Genomic DNA, 22,046 nt, shown 5'->3' with positions numbered 1-22,046 from the left:
AGAGGTGGATCCATTTGCCCAAGGGCACACAGCTAGGAAGTGATGAAGCCACAGTAAAAATGTAGGTCCCCACATCCTAAATTCATAACTCTTTTAATTAGCAGATGTGCAGGCTTGTTATAGATTAATTTGCTATTTCCCTAGCACATAACAGAAAGAAGGATTGGCTACAGCTAGAATAAATAAGGTCTGACTGGAGAGAAGAGGCTCAGCAAAGAGTCTGGGGTTGGTGGGTCTGAGCCAGGGACCACCGCAGAGAATCCTGGGAAACCAGAAGCAAAAAAAGTACCCTTGGTGTCAGAGACAGGAGAAAGTCAAAGACATGCTTTTGTGATAGCACTAGTTTTTACAAGATTTCCTGTCATTAGGGTCTTTTTTTTTTTCTTTTCCCTGATTAAAGGACTCGCTGTGAATGAGATAGCTGAGGCCAATGTAGGTCAAAAAGTAATCAGGAAGCATATTCAGACAGAACAAACCAGAACCACAGGTGTAGTATTTGGGAATTATAAACCCTCAGCCTTCTGCTACAGGGACTGTGGTTTGAATCAAAACTCCCTGAGCAAAGTAGCAAAATGCTGCAAGGAAGAAATCTTATTCCCAGAGGCAGATATTGAGAAAATCAGAATTGGAGCATCTGACAGCAGGGGTCCTCTAGGGATATCACACAGGGCCCAGCTAGTTGTTATAAACCACGGGTATATCCAGGGCCTGTCAGCAAGTTGTGCAGGGATCCTGGGTCATTTGCACTCAATGCTTGATGAACAAAGGCAGCCCTGCTGGGAGAAATGAGACGGGCCATTGCGAGGGACGCCATTGTGAGGGACACCACCTTGGTGACACAAAGGTTTTGTCTGGTGGTGTGCAGGCACACACACTTCAGCATCAGTTAGCAAAATCACTTCCTCGTTTCTGGGTTCCGCTTTTGACCCTGCCCGGTAAGAAGTTGATCTTCAAGCATGAAAATCACTCTGTTTATGGAAAACCTACTGTGTGTCAAGTATAATTGGGATACACCTCTACAGCTGAGGAATCTCACCTTGGAAATGGCAAATGACTTGCTTCTTGCTGCACAGCTAAACCAGGAATTCCCAGTTTGGCCAGCCTGGAAGCCTGAGCACACCAGGTTGTCTCAGGGCTCACTGTTCCTGGGGTGGTTGTGGTTAGAACTGCCCAGGTCACCCACATGAATAACAAGGCTTAAAATTTGCATACAGCCTTCCACTAAGAAACTCCTTTCACCCTGAGAGGCCTGCTTCCAGCCTGCACACAGCTATAAATCTAGAACCAACAGAACCTCAGGAGGCCCAGAGCCTGTGCCAAGTGCTCTTCTGGAAGCTGCCTGAAAATTCCTTACTGACCTATGGGTTAGCAAACTAGACTGCATTCCTGGAGTTCTGCCCGGCACATAGAAGGCATTCAATAAATGCTGCCTCTTCCAATCCATGCCATTTCCCCACATCTTGGCCTGAAACTACCACGATGTCTTATAATTCTCACAAAGGCTGGCCTGGGGTGCAGATTTCATCACATTCCTACTGGGATAATAACCAGAGCTTTGATTTACTAAGCACTTACTTCTTACTAGGTACACTGCTTTATAGTTTGGATACATCATCTATTTTAATCCTTCCAGCAACCCTGTAAGACAAATATCATTATTATCCCAATTATCAGTGAGGAAACCGATGCATTGAAATGCTACATTACTGGCATAATACATTACTCAGAAGTAAACAATAGGTATGGTATTTGAACATGGGTCTGTCTTTGCAGTATGTGCTCATAATCATTCCATTGGTCTGTCTCTCCAGGAAGTCCCTGGAACTTCTCTAGGCCCTGCCTCTTGTGGTGGTCCTAGTGACCTCCAGAGCTTGCCTTGGTCACAGAGTCAGGGACCTTGAGAACCAGCAGCTCAGCCTCAAAGAAAGTCACAGGTCCAAGGACATCATGCATCTGTTTGGCCCAACGTGTGCCAGGACATAAGCAGGGGAACACTCTGGAGTGTGATATCTCTGCTGCAGATTCAGAGCTTTGATGAATTAGCATTTGTTAAACTAATGCCTACAAAGAATTCTTCAAAGCATAAAAATTGGTATTTCCTACATCCTGGAAAGAATACAACTCTAAAATTCTGCCTGCTATTTAAAATGCTATTCCTTAAGTAAAAGCAGGAGGAGGAGGGGGAGGAGGAGGGGGAGGAGGAGGAGGAGAAGGAGGAGGAGGAGAAGGAGAAATGTCTACCAAGTCTGATAGCTTTCATAACATTTCATAAAGTTTATAATAAGCTTTCCTCAGAGCCTAAACAAGGAGAGTAAAAATTGCAGGATCTCCCAGGCATATCTAGATTGTGGTACTTTGACCCAATCCCCTTATCTCGTCTGAGCACGGCATGTGACTTCGCTGTATCCTGTTTTAGAACAAAGCATTCAGATGATATGTCTTTCCTCTATCTATGATCTGGTTCAGTTTTTTTCCTCCAGAAAAACTGCATTCAGTTCTCATCTTCAAAACAGAAAATCAGTCTCTGGAAAACGAACAAATCATCTGAGGTGGGAAATATAAACACGTTGTGGAATTCTGGAGAAAAGAGATGCATCATATACAGCTGAGTAAATACAAGTGGGTTAATTACAGCACATCTTTTTTTTCACGTTAGGTTTAAAATCCAGCCATGCTGACAGTCCATTCTTGTCTGCATTGCTTATTCCCTGCACACCAAACAGAAGGCCTTGGCAAAACTTGACCCTGGAAGGAATAGTCCAACTCCTCCAGAGGAAGACAGATACTTGATCAGAATATTCTTTAGCAACAAAATAAGGAGCTCGATTTTACCACACAAAATTGTTTAGAGCAAAATGAAATAACTTGTGAATACAGCAAATTATCATTTCCACAGGCTGTGGACACGGCTGACCAAACTGCTAGAGTTGTGTGTCTGTGGGTCTTTTTTTCTTCAGTTTTAGTTTTGCTTTGTTTGGCAAGAATGAAAGAGGAAGGCCTCCTAACCACCCCACAGGATGATTCCGGCAAGACTCGAGGTTCCTGAGGCTTACGACTGACTTCAGCCAGCAATATAAAAGGGTATGTGGCTGCAGCTGCTGCCATTTGGGTTTTTCCTTTGGCTTCAGTTTTAACTCAGAGAACCTGCTCACCAGGGACTCCCTGCAGCTCTTTCCGGGGGCCCAGGCCGCTGGCTCTCTCTCGGGGCTTCTGCAAAAGGAAGGAGCGGGTCTGTGAGTGTTTGTATGTTTTTCTATTCCCTTCACACTTATGAAAAGTCTGTATGTGAGAGTGCGGGACGTGTGTGTGTGTGTATGTGTGTGTGTGTGTGTGTGTGTATCACAGAGGGAAGAGTGGAGAAGGGAAGCCAGACTGACAGATTCTGTGGCCTCAGCTTCAGAGTCCCTCAGCGGGCAGCCTCTGCAGCCCGGCTGGTCTCTCGTGGTGCACAGCTCCAAGATGAAGTCCCCCTGGAATATCCTTTTGGTGACTCCTCTGTTCTTACTCCTGCCGCTTCGCACCTCGGCATCTCCAGCCTCTGATGACTCCCCAAGCACGAGAAACCCCAATGGCCACACCTGTCTAGGTATGTAAGTGTTTTGCATATTTTTTATGTGGGCATAACAATGGGGTCAAATACTTTGCTTGCATAGTAAATCACCTATTTAGTGACATCAATAGCTCTGAATTCCAAGTAAGGTGACAATAACCTCCCCAACATAGAAAACCTTGAGCCTGACAGTGAGCACATATGTGTGCACAGAAGGACGCTATCCAGTGGCTAGTTTGAATTAGTTGTGTAAGTCTTCCACCTCGCTGGTGATTGTATTTTTTTTTCTCTTGGAGGGACAACCCTTAGAAAAGCCTGAAATTCTTACCCCTTTCAGGACAGTAGGCAGCGTTGCACAGTAGAAAGAAGGTGGTCTTTGACATCAGACAGCATGACTTCTGCCATATTCCTGGTCCCTCCACTGAGACTCAGTGGTAGGGGACATAGTTCCCTCCTTTTCGTGGGAATGTTAAGGAATTTGTGGCCATCCTCATTAGCCATGGGTGTTCGTTTGGATGCCCATACAAATACTCCATGGCCCCGAGAGCTCAGGGAGTCTATTGCTACTTGGGTTTGATGATGGGTTAGCACCCATTTCCACAATTCGCAATTTCTGGCTAACTGCCTGGAGTTGTTGGCCAGTCCACATGGTTAAGAAGAAAGGTGAGTGCAAGATGTGTCCATCATGTGATCAACATTTACTGGGCAATGACTGTCCTGAGCCAGGGGCTGCAGGCTGCCCCAGCTGGGGTCTCACTGTTTGAGTTGGTTCCTTGGAGAAACAGGCTCCGAAATTTGCACACAGGGGTGTTTATTGAGGTGTGCTCTTGGGGAAAACACCATGAGGAGGGAGTAAAGCAGCAGGAATAGGCAGAAGGAAAATGTGGGCTATGTAATAGCCACACACACACACACACACACACACACACACATGCACGCACGCCAATCCCACTCTGGAGCTAAAATGGCCCTTCAAAGTGGCCTGCAGTGGGTCCAGACACTGGAACTGCCAACAGTGAACAGTCACTGGATATGAACTGACCCCAGGGGGCAGCTCCTTTCAGTGGAGGCAATACCTGCAAAGGCACTTGCTGGGAGCCATTAACACCGACGGTCCCAGCAACAGGGGGAGGGAGTGTCTCCTGAAAGGGGACATGAGGATACGAGGGTGCTCGGGTTTGCAGGGCCGAATGTGGGGTTAGCTCATTCGCAGCTGGTGGTAGGAGGAAGAACGTCAGGTAAGAGGAAGAGAGGCAGGAGAATACAAGGAGTTTCTGGTTGGGCTTCTGCTACTTTCTGAAAAAAAGCAGGACTATTTGACTTCACACTCACTGGCACAAAGGCACTTCCCAAACATTCCTATGTGTCCCCTCTCCACATGGTCAATGAATGGCCACCACATGCCAGACCTTGTGCTCTGTGCTAGAGATACAAAGATGAATAACAGTGTTTAACAATTTTTAAGTTTGTTTATGTATTTTGAAAGAGAGAGAGAAAGAGAGAGCAAGTGGGGGAGGGGCAGAGAGAAAGGGAGAGAGAGAATCCCAAGCAGGCTCCACACTGTGAGCACAGAGCCCAATGTGGGGCTCCAACTCACAAACAGTGAAATCATGATCTGAGCCAAAACCAAGAATCGGTCGCTTAACTGACTGAGCCACCCAGGTGCCCCAAATGAGAATAATATTTAAAACGCCTCTGTCCTCAGCAAGTTCACTGTTCAGTTTAGGGGGAAATAAAAATGAAACTCTGGACTGTAAAGATTACAGTTCTTTGAAATGAAGCACAAACTGAGAGCTTAGTGCTCACAATAATACTCCACCTGTCAAAGAACTCTGAACTGTGGCACCCATGGTACAGCCAGCAGAAAGCCAAGAAACACAGAGCAAACGCAAACCATTTCGAAGCAAGCAACTGGTGACTGCAAGAACCTCGTCATAGTCATAACATCACTGAGCAAGGACAAAATAGGAAGAAGGGTGGGGTGAAGTTTTAGAACTTTAGAAATATTTCTACCCAAGTATTGCCAAAGAAGGAAGCTTCAGGTATTCCCAAAGATTTCGCTTGCATTTACCCTCCTGATGAGAGACGCTGGGCTACAGACAGAAGTCTTGAGAAAACTTGGTTAGGCAGTTGGATTTCTGATCATCCGATTGAGCAGTAAGGGATCATCTTTGTTAGCAGCTAGGGATCTCCTAATTACCATTCCAAAATAAAGTTTTACTTTGACTATAAAAGTATACACTTGCCTTGATTTATAAAAGCATAATAAAATAAAATACTTATAGTCACCTTCTTAACACATGGAAGTAGTTCTGCTTCCCAGTTTTTCCTGGAGCTCAACTGAATTAATTGTGTTCCATCCATTTTTATGAAGATGCGCATTTAGTGATCATATTTGTTTCTTACTCATGAAAGGTTTTTTGCTACTGGTCTGCAGCCGTTCTTGCAGCTTCCTGGCATTTCTCCCTGCTGCCCTGTGTCTTTTCTCTGAGTTGCATCTGGGCTCATTGGAGTGGTGTATAAAGAAAGTAAGGGTTTTCCAGTGACAAGAATTACATTTGTTAAGTTAATGAATATAAGACTGCTAACATTTATTGAGCGTGTATGTGCAATTAACAGTCTTCCAAAAAGTTTATACGAAGTATCTCATTTAATCATTAAAATGACCTTATGGGATATATATTATCATTATTCCCACTTGGCAGGGGAAACAACTGTGAATTAGAGAAATAAACAACTTGGCCAAGTTTACGCAGCCAGTTAAAAGTTGGCCTTAGATTTCACTGTCAGTGTGATTATGGTTTTTTGGGGTTTTTTTTTTCAGTGATTAGGTAGGGGCAATATATTTCTTCCTCACATTTTTTTAAATACTATTTTATTTTATAGCTTTATTGAGATATAACTCATGTACTAGAAAGTTTACCCTTTTAAAGTATAATGTTTATTTGTTATATTCATAAGTTGTATGTATATTGATCATCAATATTTAATCCAAACATTTTTATCATTCTAAAAAGAAACCCAATATTTATTACCAGTCACTCCCCATTTCCTCTCTTCAACCCCTAGAAATCACTAATCTCTCATATCTCTATAAACACTTCTATAAATGGAATGATAACAATATATGGCCTTTTTGTATAGGTTTCTTTGACTTAGCATAATGTTTTAAGGTTTGTCCATGTTGTAGCATGTACCAACTTCATTTATTCTTAAGTTTTTTTGTTTGTTTGTTTTGTTTTTGTTTTTTTCTTAGTAATCTCTACACCCAACCCCGTTCTTTTACTCATGACCCTGAGATCCAGAGTTGTATGCTCTTCCAACTGAGCCAGCCAGGCACTCCCATTTCTTCTTAGGAATAAATAATATTTCATTGTATGGATATGCCCCACATTGTTTGTCTAGTCATTGTTGGTGGACATATAGGTTGTTTCCAGTTCTTAGCTATAATGAATAATTCCGCTATGAACATGCATGTACAAATTTTTGTGTGCACATTTGTTTTCATTTCTCTTGGGTACATACCTAGGAGTGGAATTTCTGGGTCATACGGTAGCTCTATAGTTAACATTTTAAGGAACTGCCAAACTGTTTTCTAGAGACACTACAGTATTTTACATCCCCACTATTAGTGCATGAAGATATCATTTTCCCACAACCTCGCCAATACCTTGTTATTATCCATCTTTCTTATTATGGTCATCCTCGTAGATTTGGAGTGATACTTCATTGTAGTTTTGATTTGCATTTCCCAAAATAATAATGATGTTGAACATCTTTCCGTGTGCTTATTGAACATTTGCATATTTTCTTTGACAAAATGTCTACTCAAGTAATTTGCCCATTTTTTAATTGAGTTGTGTCTTTTTATTGTTGAATGATAAAAGTTTTTTATATAATCTAGATATATATCCCTTATCAGATACAAGATTTGTAAATACTTTCTCCCATTCCATGGGTTTTTTTTTCCCCACTTTCTTGATAGTATCCTTGAAGGAGCATAGTTTTAAATCTTGATGAAGTCCAATTTATCTATTTTTTCTTTTGTCTTGGGCTTTCTTGTATCATAGCTAAATCCCATATTTAAAAAAAATTTATTGAAACTATTGTCTCTTTCTTGTCATGTGCCCATCCCCTTACCTTGTTTGTCAGACACTGGGTCTCTAACTACCATTTTAGTGACCCGGAGTATAACTGCTGGGGTTGTAAGTAACAGGAATCAACTTGAGTTAGGCTGAGAAAAAAAAAAAAAAAAAAAAAAGAGAGAAAGCTTTCCTATGAGGATCCCAGGAATGAATTTTAGAACCAAAAGGCAGAAAAATACAATTAGGCCTATAAATTGAGCCAGGAGCCAAAAAATGATGGCTGTCAGTGTCCTAAGGAGTACTTTTCTGGCCTCTCAGTACCTCCATCTCTGACCCTATATAGACCAGCTGGTTTCACTGCTCTAGGCCCTTTGGCCAATTATGGGCTCCCACAGTCCAGAGTTTGCCTGCAGTTGTCCAGTCCACACCAAGATGGACTCTCCTTCTGGTTGTTAATCCAGCTTCCTGGCAGAAAGAAACTGGGCTCAGTCTTTAGGCCACTGAATAAGGGCAAGTGGGAGTGAGGAGAGCTCGCTGTACACATGTGGCTGTCAGAGCCACGGGTGAGAAGACAGCTCTCCAAGAAGTGAGGATTGCTGGGACTGGAGAGATACTCTAAAGGAAGCCATCACAGAAGTTACTGAGTGATTGCACCAACATCTCTGTCATAAGCAAGCACCTTCAGCTTCAGTCCCACGAGAAAACTTTGCAGGAAGGACGAACCAATACACCTGGAGGACACCTTCTTAAATATATTCCAAAATCAGAACTAAGCTGTGCAAAGCCTCAGTGGCCCCCTTCCAAATTTACCACAATTTGTTTGCATGGAACCATACATCCCATTTGATCACTAAGCAAATGCTGATTCAACTGTGCTTGAGCAAGCAGTGCCTCTTTCTGCCACTTTCCAAATGTTATGGAATCAATAATAAGCCATGTTCATTTTTACAAAACATCATTTTCTTTCCATGGGTGACTTAGGGGCAAAGTAATATTTATGTTTCTAAGTCATTGACATTTTAAATTAATTCATTGAGTTTTTTGTTTGTTTTTTAAGCACTTCTAAAAGGTTAAAAAAAACACCTACCTCCCCCCACCCTTCATCTATGTTTGGTTAAATATATAAAATACCTTCAGAGTCAGTTAAAACCCCATCTCCCCATCCCCCACATCTCACATAGAGTGACTTTATAGCTTGCATGATAAAGAGAAAGGGGTGCCAGTGTGAATGGTAAGATGACAGTGTTACTGACAAAGATAGGAAAGATTTAGATAGAGCCAGCAGAGAAGTTTGAAAATTTATGATCACAATTTTATATACAGAAATTTCATTTTCTCTATTTCTCTGTAACTGAACACTTGTTCGTAAGCTGCTGTTGCTGCTGATAGCACAAAAACTTCATCTTACCGCTTTGTGTTTAAATTTGGTCTCCTCTGGGTACCTCAGGGCTCTCTTCTTTCCTTGCTAGGGCTGGTCTCAATTCTGAAGGAGGGCTTATGTACCATTCTGACATTTACAGCTCTTGGCCTCTGAGGGCAGGCCTCTGTCCCCATGGGGTGTCATGGCTGGTGTAGATCATGGGCTCCTCTCAGCAAGGGAATATCCACTGTTGCTCTCAGAGCATCTGCTCATCTCCATCCCCCCACCATCCCCCAGGTCACCCGCTGGGGCCTTCAGATTTTGCTGGTCTGGCCTGTCACCTACTGGTTCCCAGCTATAGCTGTAGCCCCCTGCACTTTGCCCCCCACTTTTCACACCTTCTCCCCTCCTTAATTCCCATACTTTTATTTCTATATTATCATAGAATTTAACCCCAACCTTGGCACAAATGTTAGGTTTCTGATCATCTACACTTTCACTATACCCACATTTGCCTGTTATTTTCCTGGACTGTTCTGGGGGGTCACATCTCTGAAAAGAAAGGCCATAAAGACACTATAGAGAGAGATCTACCACTTTGGGGAAAGGTCACAAAGTGAGCAAAACCTAAAGAACTCAAGTTAACAGTATGCTTTTCTTCAGGCAGAATGTGAATAAATTTTAGTGGGGAGGGAGGGTGTGAAACTAGAACATAGATTAATTGTACTATGGGAAAGAGGAAAAAAAAAAGAATGTTGCAAAGCATCAAGCTGAGTAAAATCCCCATAAAGCTATGATGTATCCATCTCTCTATTTATATAGCTATTTTATATAGCTCTGACATATGTGAGTGAACTGCACACGCCAATCAAAAGACAAGATGATCAGACTAGATAAATAAGGCAAGATCCAACTATATTCTGTCTGCTGGAGATGCTTTAGATTCAATAACACAAAAAGGTTGAATGGAAGATACTTGGAATTAATATATTAGTATCAGACAAAATTGACTTTAAGATATGAAATCATCCTAAGACAAAGAGGTATTTTTAATAATGATAAAGAGCTCAATATATCAAGAAGAAGTCATAATTGTAAATGTACATATACTTAATAATGGAGTCAAAAAAACCCGAGATAAAAATTTAATTAAAAAATTAGAAAAAAATACAATTCGACAATACAGTTGAAAATGTCAATGCTCCTTTCTCTGTAATTGGTAGAACAAAGGACAAAAAGTATGTAAGGATATGGAAGATTGAGCAACTCTGACTTGACCCAACTAACATCTAGAGAACACCCCATTCAGCTACAGCAAACTATACATTATTTTTTAACTATACATGGCCCATTATCCAGTATAGACCATATACTAGGCAAAAAAAAACAGGTATCAATCCATTTTTAAAAATGGGAAATCATACAAATATTTTTTGAATTAAATTAGAAATCAACAATAGGAACAAATCTGGAAAAAAATCAAATGTGTATAAGACAACACGCTTCTTTAAAAAAATAATAAGAGGGGCGCCTGGGTGGCGCAGTCGGTTAAGCGTCCGACTTCAGCCAGGTCACGATCTTGCGGTCCGTGAGTTCGAGCCCCGCGTCGGGCTCTGGGCTGATGGCTCAGAGCCTGGAGCCTGTTTCCAATTCTGTGTCTCCCTCTCTCTCTGCCCCTCCCCCGTTCATGCTCTGTGTCTCTCTGTCCCAAAAATAAATAAAAAACGTTGAAAAAAAAATTAAAAAAAAAAAAAAATAATAATAAGAAAACAGGAAATCACAGGAAAACTAAAAAAAATAGTTTGGCTTAAATGAAAAACCACAATATATAAAATTTTATGGAATGTAGCTAAAGTAGTGTTTAGAGAAAAAATTATTTTTCTTTTTTAGACAGAGTGTGCACAAGGTGGGGCAGAGGAGTAGAGAGACAGAATCTTAAGCAGGCACCATGCCCAGCACAGAGCCTGACTTGGAGTCAGTCTTACGACTCTGAAATCATGACCTGAGCCAAAATCAAGAGTCAGATGCTTAACCGACTAAGCCACCCAGCCACCTCCGAAATTCATAATTCTATACCCTTATTCTACAGAAAAATTCAACATCAGCAAAAATCCTTAACAAAATATTAACAAACTGAATCCAGCAACATATAAAATGATTTATACTCCATGACCAAGTGGGGTTTATCCTAAGAATACATGGTCGTTTTAACATCTAAAAATCAATTAATGGGATATCCCATTAATTAATAGAATAGAGGCTATAACTACATTATCATCCCTATAGAAATAGAAAAATTATTTGGCAAATCTATCACCCATCCACATCAAAAACTCTCAACAAATTATGAAATAAAAAGGAACTTTCTTAACCTGATAAAGGGCATCTATGAGAACCCTATTGCTAGCTTCATACTCATTGATGAAAGACTTAAATACTTTCCTCCTAAGATCAGGAACACAGGAATGGTGTCTACTTTCAACACTGCTGGTCAACATTTTTTGGAAAATTCTCTTCAGTTTAATAAAGAAATAAAAATAGTAGAAGCATGCAAGTTGGAAAGAAATAAGTAAAACTATCTTTAGAAGTAAAACTGTCTTTATTTTCAGACAACAGAATCCTGAATATAGAAAATCCTGAGATATTAACAATAAAATGACTGTAATGAATAGGAAAGCTTAACAAGGTTGCAGGATTCAAGATTAATATAAAAGTCAGTTACATTTGTTTATATTACCAACACATTTTCAAGAATTGAAATGAAGAAAACAATTCCATCTACAATATAATAAAAAAAAATACCTAGGAATAAATTTAGAAAAAGAAATGTGATTACATTGAAAACTACAAACCATTGCTGAGAGAAATTAAGACTGCTTTATTGGAATGGACAGATGTCTCATGCTAATGGATTGGAAAACTCAATAGTATTAAGATAGCATTACTCCCCAAATTGTATCTATAAACACAATTTCAATCAAAATCCTAACATCCTTTTTTGGTAAAAATTGGCAAGCTGGTCCTAAAATTCATATGAAAACACAAAGAAACTATAATCGTCAAAAATTTTGAAAAACACTGTTGGAGAACTGACACTATCTGATTTCCTATTTCAGATCACTTGCAATTAGTAATTCAACATAAATTCTGGGTCTCAGGTAAGAGCAAAAACTATGAAACTTCTATAAGAAAATCTTTGTGACTTTGGATTCAAAGATTCTTAATATGACATCAAAAGAACCATATAAAAATTTAAAAAAATTCTAAATCGCACCTTATTAAATTTAAACATTTTTGCTCTCCCAGAAACATCATTGGAAACTGAAAAGAATATTGTGAGAAAATATGCACAAACTGTGTAGATTTCAATATAGCAATGACTATTTTAATTGATGTTATTGACAATGTTCACTTTCAAAATCCCATATTTTAATATGTTCAGTGTGACACTTAGAAGCATTTGTATTTCAAAGTTCAACTGATCTGGATTAAAATCACCAGTCAGCCAGTTAGTAGCAGAATCGCTGCTTATCTGAAAGGCCTTGGGTATGTTGCCCAACTTCTCTGCGCCTCCTGGTTTTCATCTGTAAAATGGGAAGTACCAATCTCATGAGGGTGTTGTGAAGATTAAATGAGATATAGCTTGTAAAAACATGCAGCTGAGAGCTGAAACAATGAAAGTATCGTAGAAAATGGCATTTCACATTTTCCTAGAACTTGGTAAGGTAGAAGGCAACTATTAAAAAGTTTATTCAATGAGAAATTATCTGATAAAATACTATGTATTGGTTTTTTCTAATTATAAAAGAATGTGTGGCTTTCATAGAGATTTTAGGAAACAGCAAAGAATATTTTTGAAGAATAAAATCAACTGTAATCCCCAAACCCAGATGATCACTATTGATATTTTGCTATATTTCCTTTCAAAAAGGTCTGGGTATGTGTTTATGGAGTTTGGGACCTCGTCTTATTGTTTTGTTTGATTTCTAAATCTGGATGGCTAAGTAGACAATCTAAAATCAATACTTTTTTTTTTTTCAAGAAAACATTTGTAAAAACTTTGGTGGGCGCCTGGGTGGCTCAGTATGTTAACCATCCCACTCTCGATCTTGACTCAGGTCATGATCTTGTGGGTTCGTGGGATTGAGTCCCACTGCAGGCTCTGTGCTGACAGTTTGGAGCCTGCTTGGGATTTTCTCTTTCTCTCTCTCTCTCTCTCTCTCTCTCTCTCTCTCTGCCCCTCCCCTGCTTACACTCACTCTCTCTCTCAAAATAAATAAATAAACTTTGTTTAAAAACAAAAGAACTTTGGTAGTAATAAGTCTTTGCTAGCAAGTGGAAATTTTTCAATTTTTTTCATCTTTTATATCTATCTTACCTACCTACCTACCTACCTACCTACGTATCTATCTAATCTATCTACCTATCAATCCATCCATCCATCATCAGTCTATCCTTTTCTATTCATCCATCCACCCACCCACTCAGCCATTCATCCATTTGTTTTTCTATCCATCCATCCTCTATCTCTAAGTACGTATCTTAAAATTCAAAAATAGAAGTGAAAGGAAACATGAAGTCATATATTTTTGGAAAGATAATCTGATTAGTTACTTTAATGATAAGGTCTGACTTTGCCATTTAGGTTTATACAGAGGACATTTCTCATAACCTAATGAACTAAATCTGTAGCTCCAAATTTGACAAAAATATATATGAAGTATGCATTTAGATAAAAGGTTTTACTTACAATATTATATACACAAAAGTGTATTGAAAAGAATAGTATTTCAACTTCCCAGTTCTTTCTGAGTGTATTAAGTTCTAACAAGGTCTCTCGAGGTGAATTATAATAGATATAATTAAAAGAAGAGTCTTAGTAAAACATATATATATACATATATATGTATATGTATATGTATATGTATATGTGTATATATATATATATATATATATATATATATATCCCAGAAATTGAGAAAATAGAAGATTTCATTGATTTGGTAACAAATGTTTTTGCAAGTCAGGTGGTTTCTAGTTCTTTGCTTTCAACACGATTGAAGGGGCACTTAATGGAGTTTTCAGGTGATAGATCATTTGAAATAATTGCCAATGATAGATCACTTTAAGACTTTTGACATTTAACTTAGAAGGAGTTAAAGAATAAAGTGGCATCTCTCTACCCAAAGTCCTTCTATTTCATTTACTTAAGTGAACATGTTTTCTCAGCACTTGCCTCTTTAAAAATGAAAAATAGGAACAGACATGATGCTGAACTTTGCCTGTTTACATGAATAAGTAATATTCTTCATCAGACATAAGTACTAATTGAAAAGGGCAATCATCTCTTTAAGAAGTGCAATTCCAATAAAATTTTACTTTTATTATTTAGGAATTGTTAAATTGACAATACATATTGCTGAGAAAAGTTAATTTTACTAATAATTAAAACTATCCAGAAGAATTTTTTAAAACTTAGAGTTATATTCACAGGAAATTAAAATTTCCATTTAAATTTTATTCATATTTTTAGTGCTAAGAAGTATAACAGTGCTATCAATAAAATACATTCAACCATAAAAATATATTACATTGGGATACAATTCTATACTGGAAGAAAAATTCAAGGAGGTAGACTTTTTATTGAAATATGATTTCAAGGAGAGGGATTATCAACATAAATTTCTCATTGTGAAAAAAGTGCTTGAGCTTATATTTTTTAAGTGGATGAGAGTAGGTATGAATCACTACAGTATTTAGATTCCTTTGGGTACATAGAGATTAATGTATGATTTTTACTATTAATATTTATAGTCTGCCTAGATTTATACACTCTTTGCATCTTTTTAAATTGATATCCATTAATATTACATTAACATCCATTAAAATGTGGGAAGGGTACATAGTTTCTCAAATTTCCTTTAGGGGGTACAAGGTAAAATGTTTGAAACCATTGGTTTACACTGTAGACTCTACAGAATTTGGACCCCATGCTCTATGGTCTGCCCTTCAAGGCTCTTCACAATGGGATCCATTTCTACCTCTCTCACTTTGTCTTTCCCATGGACCCTGAGCTCTAGCCTTGGCCAACCCTTCTCTTTCTCACAACCAAGTCTTTAAAAAAGCGATTCCTCTCTTTTTGAAGGCCTTTCTTGCCTTTTTCTGTCAAATAAGGTCCTTCCATTCTTTTAACACTCAACTCCTTCAGGAAACTATCACTGGCTACCAAGGCAGAGTTAGTTTCTTTTTTAATCAATAATTTATTTATTTTTTATTTGCATCCAAGTTAGTTAGCATATGATGCAACAATGATTTCAGTAGATTCCTTAATACCTCTTCCCCATTTAGCCCATCCCCCCTCCAGCAACCCTCTGTTCTCTATATTTAAGAGTCTCTTATGTTTTATCCCCCTCCCCGTTTTTATATTATTTTTGCTTCCCTTCCCTTATGTTCATCTGTTTTGTTTCTTAAAGTCCTCATATGAGTGAAGTTATATGATATTTGTCTTTCTCCAACTAATTTCGCTTAGCATAATACTTTCTAGTTCCATCCACATAGTTGCAAATGGCAAGATTTCATTCTTTTTGATTACTGAGTAATACTTCATTGTGTGTATATATACATATATCATTTTTGGAGACGTGTCTACTCATGTCTTTTGTCCATTTCTTCACTGGATTTTTTGTTTTTTGGGTGTTGAGTTTGATAAGTTCTCTATAGATTTTGGATACTAACCCTTTATCTGATATGTCATTTGCAAATATCCTCTCCCATTCCGTTGATTGACTTTTACTTTGCTGATTGTTTCCTTTGCTGTGCGGAAGCTTTTTATTTTGATGAGGTCCCAATAGTTCATTTTTGCTTTTATTTCCCTTGTCTCTAGAGATGTGTTGAGTAAGAAGTTGCTGCAGCCAAGATGAAAGAGGTTTTTGCCCGCTTTCTCCTCGAGGATTCTGATGGCTTCCTATCTTATGTTTAGGTCTTACATCCATTTTGAGTTTATTTTTGTGTATGGTGTAAGAAAGGGTTCCGGGTTCATTTTCTGCATGTTACTGTCCAGTTTTTCCAGCACCATTTGCTTAAGAGACTGTCTTTATTCCACTGGATATTCTTTCCTGCTTTGTCAAAGATTAGTTGGCCATACGTTTGTGGGTCCATTTCTGGGTTTTCTATTCTGTCCCACTGATCTGAGTGTCTGCTTTTGTGTCAGTACCATACTGTCTTGATGATTAAAGCTTTGTAATACAGCTTGAAGTCTGGGATTGTGATGCCTCCTGCTTTTGTTGTCTTTTTCAAGATTGCTTTGGCTATTCGGGGTCTTTTCTGGTTCCATACACATTTTAGGATTGTTTGTTCTAGCTCTGTGAAGAATGCTGGTGTTATTTTGATAGAGATTGCATTGAATATGTAGATTGCTTTGGGTAGTATCGGCATTTTAACAATGTTTGTTCTTCCTATCCAGGAGAATGGAATATTCCATTTTTCCATTTTTTGTGTCTTCTTCAATTTCTTTCATCAGCTTTCTATAGTTTTCAGTGTATAGATTTTTCACCTCTTTGGTTAGATTTATTCCTAGGTATTTTATGATTTTTGGTGCAATTGTAAATGGGATCCATTCCTTGATTTCTCTTTCTGTTGCTTCATTATTGGTGTATAGGAATGCAACCATTTCTGTGCATTGATTTTATATCCTGCAACTATGCTAAATTAATGGATTAGTTCTAGCAGTTTTTTGGTGGAATCTTTTGGGTTTTCTGTATAGAGTATCATATCATCTGTGAAAAGTAAAAGTTTGACCTCCTCCTGGCTGATTTGGATGCCTTTTATTTCTTTGTGTTGTCTGATTGCAGAGGCTAAGCCTTCCAATGCTATGTTGAATAACAGTGGCGAGAGTGGATATCCTTATTTTATTCCTGACCTTAGGGGGAAGCTCTTAGTTTTTCCCCATTGAGGATGATATTAGCATTGGGTCTTTCATATATGGCTTTTATGCTTTTGAGGCATGATCCTTCTTTCCCTACTTTCTTGAGGGTTTTTATTAAGAAAGGATGCTGTATTTTGCCAAATGGTTTCTCTGCATCTATTAAGAGGGTCATATGTTCTTGTCCTTTCTTTTATTGATGTGATAAATCACATTAATTGTTTTGCAGATATTGAACCAGCCCTGCATCCCAGGTATAAATCCCACTTGGTCGTGGTGAATAATTTTTTTAATGTATTGTTGGATTTTTGCATCCATGTTCATCAGGGAAATTGGTCTATAGTCCTCCTTTTGCATGGGGACTTTGGTTTTGGAATCGAGGTAATGCTGGCATCATAGAAAACGTTTGAAAGTTTTCCTTTCATTTCTATTTTTTGGAACAGCTTCAAGAGAATAAGTGTTAACTCTTCTTAATTGTTTGGTAGAATTCCTCTGGAAATCCATCTGGCCCTGGACTCTTGTTTTTTGGGAGATTTTTGACTACTATTCGATTTCTTTACTGGTTATGGGTCTGTTCAAATTTTCTATTTCTTCCTGTTTCAGTTTTGGTAGTGTATATGTTTCTAGGAATTTGTCCATTTCTTCCAGATTGCCCATTTTATTGGTGTATAATTGCTCATAATATTCTCTAATTATTGCTTGTATTTCTGCTGTGTTGGTTGTGATCTCTCCTCTTTCATTCTTGATTTTATTTACTTGGGTCCTTTCCTTTTTCTTTTTGATCAAACTGGCTAGGGGTTTATCAATTTTGTTAATTCTTTCAAAGAACCAGTTTCTAGTTTAATTGATCTGTTCTACTGTTGTTGTTGGGTTTTTTTGTTTTTTGTTTTTATTTTGTTTTGTTTTGTTTTTGGTTTTGATAGCATTGATTTCTGCTCTAATCTTTATTATTTCCTGTCTTCTGCTGTTTTGGGGTTTTATTTGCTGTTCTTTTTCCAGCTCTTTAAGGTGTAAGGTTAGGCTGTGTATCTGAGACTTTTCTTCCTTCTTTAGGAAGGCCTTGATTGCTATATACTTCCCTCCTATGACCGCCTTTGCTGTGTCCCAGAGGTTTTGGACTGTGGTGTTATCATTTTCATTGGCTTCTAGGTACTTTTTATTTCCTCTTTAACTTCTTGGATAGCCCATTCATTATTTAGTAGGATGTTCTTTAGTCTCCAGGTATTTGTTACCTTCCGCAATTTTTTCTTGTGGTTGATTTTGAGTTTCATAGCATTGTGGTCTGAAAATATGTATGGTATGATCTCGATCTTTTTATACTTGTTCAGGGCTTATTTATGTCCCAGTATGTGATCTATTCCAGAGAAAGTTCCATGTGCACTGGAGAAGAATGTATATTCTGCTTTAGGATGAAATGTTCTGAATACATCTGTTAAGTCCATCTGGTCCAGTGTGTCATTCAAAACCATTGTTTCCTTGTTGATTTTCTGTTCAGATGATGTGTCCGTTGTTGTAAGTGGGGTGTTAAAGTCCCCTACTATTATGGTGTTATTATCGATAAGTTTCTTTATGTTTGTGATTAATTTATATATTTGGGTGCCGCCACATTTAGAGCATAAATATTTACAACTGTTAGATCTTCTTGGTGGATAGAGCCCTTAATTATGATATAATACCCTTCTTCATCTCTTGTTACAGTCTTTATTTTAAAGTCTAGATTCTCTGATATAAAAAAAAAATCCAGCTAATCTGGCTCTCTTTTGGCGACCATTGACATGATAGATGGTTCTCCATCCCCTTGCTTTCAATATGAAGGTGTCTTTATGTCTAAAGTGGGTCCCTTGTAAACAGCATATAGATGGATCTTGTTTTCTTTTCCATTCTGTTACCCTATGTCTTTTGATTGGAGCATTTAGTTCATTGACATTTAGAGTGAGTTCTGAAATGTATGAATTTATAGCCATTATGTTTCTTGTAGAGTTGGGAGTTTCTGGTGGTATTCTCTGGTTCTTTCTAGTCTTGTTGCTTTTGATCTTTTTTCCCCCCATCTTTTCTCCCCTCAGAGAGTCCCCCTTAAAATTTCTTGCAGGGATGGTTTAGTGGTCATGAACTCCTTTAATATTTGTTTGGGAAACTTTTAAATTTTTTTTTTCAACGTTTATTTATTTTTGGGACAGAGAGAGACAGAGCATGAATGGGGGAGGGGCAGAGAGAGGGAGACACAGAATCGGAAACAGGCTCCAGGCTCTGAGCCATCAGCCCAGAGCCTGACGCGGGGCTCGAACTCACGGACCGCGAGATCATGACCTGGCTGAAGTCGGACGCTTAACCGACTGCGCCACCCAGGCGCTGTTTGGGAAACTTTTAATCTCTCCTTCTATTTTGAATGACAGCCTGCTGGATAAAGAATTCTTGACTGCATATTTTTCCAATTCAGCACCCTGAATATATCCTGCCACTCTTTTCTGGCCTGCCAAGTTTCTGTGGATAGGTCTACTGCAAACTTGATGTGTCTTCCCTTGTAGGTTAAGGACTTTTTTTTTTCCCTTGCTGCTTTCATGATTCTCTCCTTGCCTGAGTATTTTGTGAATTTGACTATGATATGCCTTGTCGATGGTCGGTTTTTGCTGAATCTAATGGGAGTCCTCTGTGCTTCCTGAATTTTGATGTCTCTGTCTTTCCCCAGGTTAGGAAAGTTTTCCACTATGATTTGCTCACATAACACTTCTACCCCTTTTTCTCTCTCTTCCTGTTATGGGACCCCTGTGATTCTGATGTTGTTCCTTTTTAATGAGTCACTCATTTCTCTAATTCTTAAATCATGATCTTTTGCCTTAGTCTCCCTCTTTTTTCTGCTTCATTGTTCTCCATAATTTTGTCCTCTATATCACTGCTTGCCTCAACCATCCTTGCCACCATGGCATCCATTTGAAATTGCAGCTCAGTTATAGCATATTTTATTTCATCCTGACTAGCCTTTATCTCTGCAGAAAGGGATTCTAATCTGTTTTCAACCCCAGCTGGTATTCTTATTATCATGATTCTAAATTCTGGTTCAGACATCTTGCTTGTATCTGTGTTGATTAAGTCACTGGCTGTCATTTCTTCCTGTTTTTTCTTTTGGGGTGAATTCCTTCATTTCATCATTTTGAAGGAAGAAAAGGAATTAATAAGGTAAAAAAATTAAAATTAAAAATTAAAAACAACCCCAAAAATATCAAATAAAAGTTGCTGGATCCTAGGTGTGTTTTGGTCTGGTTGTTGGAAGGAGCTTGATAGATTAGAGAAAAAACAAAAAGATAAGAAAAAAAGTTTGAAAAAAAAGAATACAATGAAATAAAGTGAAATGATGTAAGTAAAATATAATTTGAAAAATTTACCAAAAAGTAAAAAATATAGTAGAAAAAATTAAAACTGTTTTTAATAAAAATGGAAAATAAAAATAAATATTTTCTCTTTCTGTATTCAAGAATAAGAAAAGAAAAAATTTTGAATAGATGGACCAGGAAATATGCTGTAATACTATTGAAATTACATCAGTTTCCCCTAGAAGTCAAAGTATGAAGCACGTTATAGACCGTAAACTAAGCAAGTGCAGAGACTTGTGGTGTTCCTGAAGAGTGACGTTGGCCCAGTTGGGCGGGGCTTAGTGTAAGGGCTCTGCTCTCCACTAGGTGGGGCTGCTTAGCTTACTGGAGTGGATTGTTGTGGCAGGCGTAGTTGTGTATGCGCATGCGTGGGAGGGGTGAAAATGGCATCACCCACCTAACCAGTGTCTAGTATTGGAACTCTGTGCTTTTCTCAGCCAGCAATTGCGCACCTGTCCTTTGTCTCCAGCTTCTGTCTACTCCCCACTTTTACACTGTCTGTGACCAAGCTGTCATGTTGCCAGGTGGCACCTCCCTCCTGAGTTTTATCTCTGATGCGGCTGTGTTTCCCAACCCCTCACTTCTGAAGGACTGAAGCTTTGACCCGCTCAGACCTTCTAGGTGAGGGTCTCACTGAGCAATGGCCGAGTGCCGGCCCCACCCAGGGACATTCTCGGGACTGTGCTGCCACTGATGTCCAGAGACTGTGGCCCCAGCCTGCCCCAGACTGCCGGCCTGCCCCAGAAAAAGTTCACGTGATTGTGTAGCAGCAGCATTTCAGGGGTTATGGAAAATCATGACACATATCTGGCACCAGGCTTCACCCTTAATGACCTTGTTCCAGCACCAGCAAATGTGTTTGTTCTCCAGGGTCCACTGAGACCCCCTCGGACCTCGCTCTCTGCTCCTGGGTATTTGCCCTTCCCAACAGAGCACCACCAGGTATCGACCTGTGGAGTTTCAGATTCTGTACTCCCTCTGTTTATAGAGTCTTAATGGAATTTAAACCCTCTCCTTTCTCCTTTCCCCTTTTTTTGTTCAGTCCCTTGCATACTCTTTCTTTTCTCTCCAGCTGCTTTCCTACTCTACCCCCTGCCCCCACCCCTGTTTCTGTCCTCTCTCTGCACAAAAAAACAGCTCCCTGACCTTAGTGGCTTCTCTCTCCCCCAGTTCACTTCCCCACACCTCATACCTGCTGAGTTCTCTGGTTTAGGTTGTGCAGATTGTTGTGTTAATCCTCAAATCAGTTTTGTATGTGTTCAGGATAGTCTAGTGTTGATCTGGCTGTATTTCAAGGATGAGAGACACACAAAAAACCTTCCATGCTGTTCTGCAATCTTGGCCCCTCCCAGAGTTAGTTTCTTCTTCCTCTATGCTTCCAAAACACTAACAGTTCCCTCTACCATAGCACTCACAGGTTGCCATAACTAGACTGTTTTTCTCATCATCAGGCTTTCCTCCTGGTCTGTGATTTCTTTTATTCATGTTTGTATCCTCAAACTTCTGAGCATATAGTAGGTGCTAATAAACATGTGTTGAATTAAAAACAGGATGGAATGGTTCCTGTCTTTACTCTCATCTCTTTATTATTAGCTTTTTATATATTTCTAAATTAGGCCAACCATCCTGGATCTCTCAACACAGTCTGCTTATTTCCTCTCATCAATACTCCTCACCCTTGAGTACCCCCAGCCTCTGTTCTCACTAGGAAATTGCCCAATATAGTGCCTCTCTCATTGCCAGTGTTCTTGGGAAATTTGGC

The 22,046-nt window shown here is 38.9% G+C and overlaps 1 protein-coding gene across 2 annotated transcripts in view; it reads left to right on the top strand.

Annotated features, from left to right (window-relative positions):
- Positions 1–2,665: 2,665 nt before the first annotated feature.
- Positions 2,666–22,046, top strand: part of AOAH (acyloxyacyl hydrolase) — a 168,109-nt gene continuing 148,728 nt past the window's right edge. Inside the window, exons 1-2 of one of the 2 annotated variants that reach the window (XM_043589264.1) lie at positions 2,666–3,081; positions 3,395–3,586. In XM_043589264.1, the coding sequence (XP_043445199.1) occupies positions 3,460–3,586 (127 nt within the window). In that variant the 5' untranslated portion in view covers positions 2,666–3,081; positions 3,395–3,459. The other variant, XM_043589263.1, reaches the window with a different exon arrangement.

This window comes from Prionailurus bengalensis, chromosome A2, assembly GCF_016509475.1.
Source record: "Prionailurus bengalensis isolate Pbe53 chromosome A2, Fcat_Pben_1.1_paternal_pri, whole genome shotgun sequence".
Classification (NCBI taxonomy): domain Eukaryota; kingdom Metazoa; phylum Chordata; class Mammalia; order Carnivora; family Felidae; genus Prionailurus; species Prionailurus bengalensis.
The sequence above is the reverse complement of the archived record's forward strand: the minus strand, read 5'-3'. Positions and strand labels throughout refer to the sequence as shown.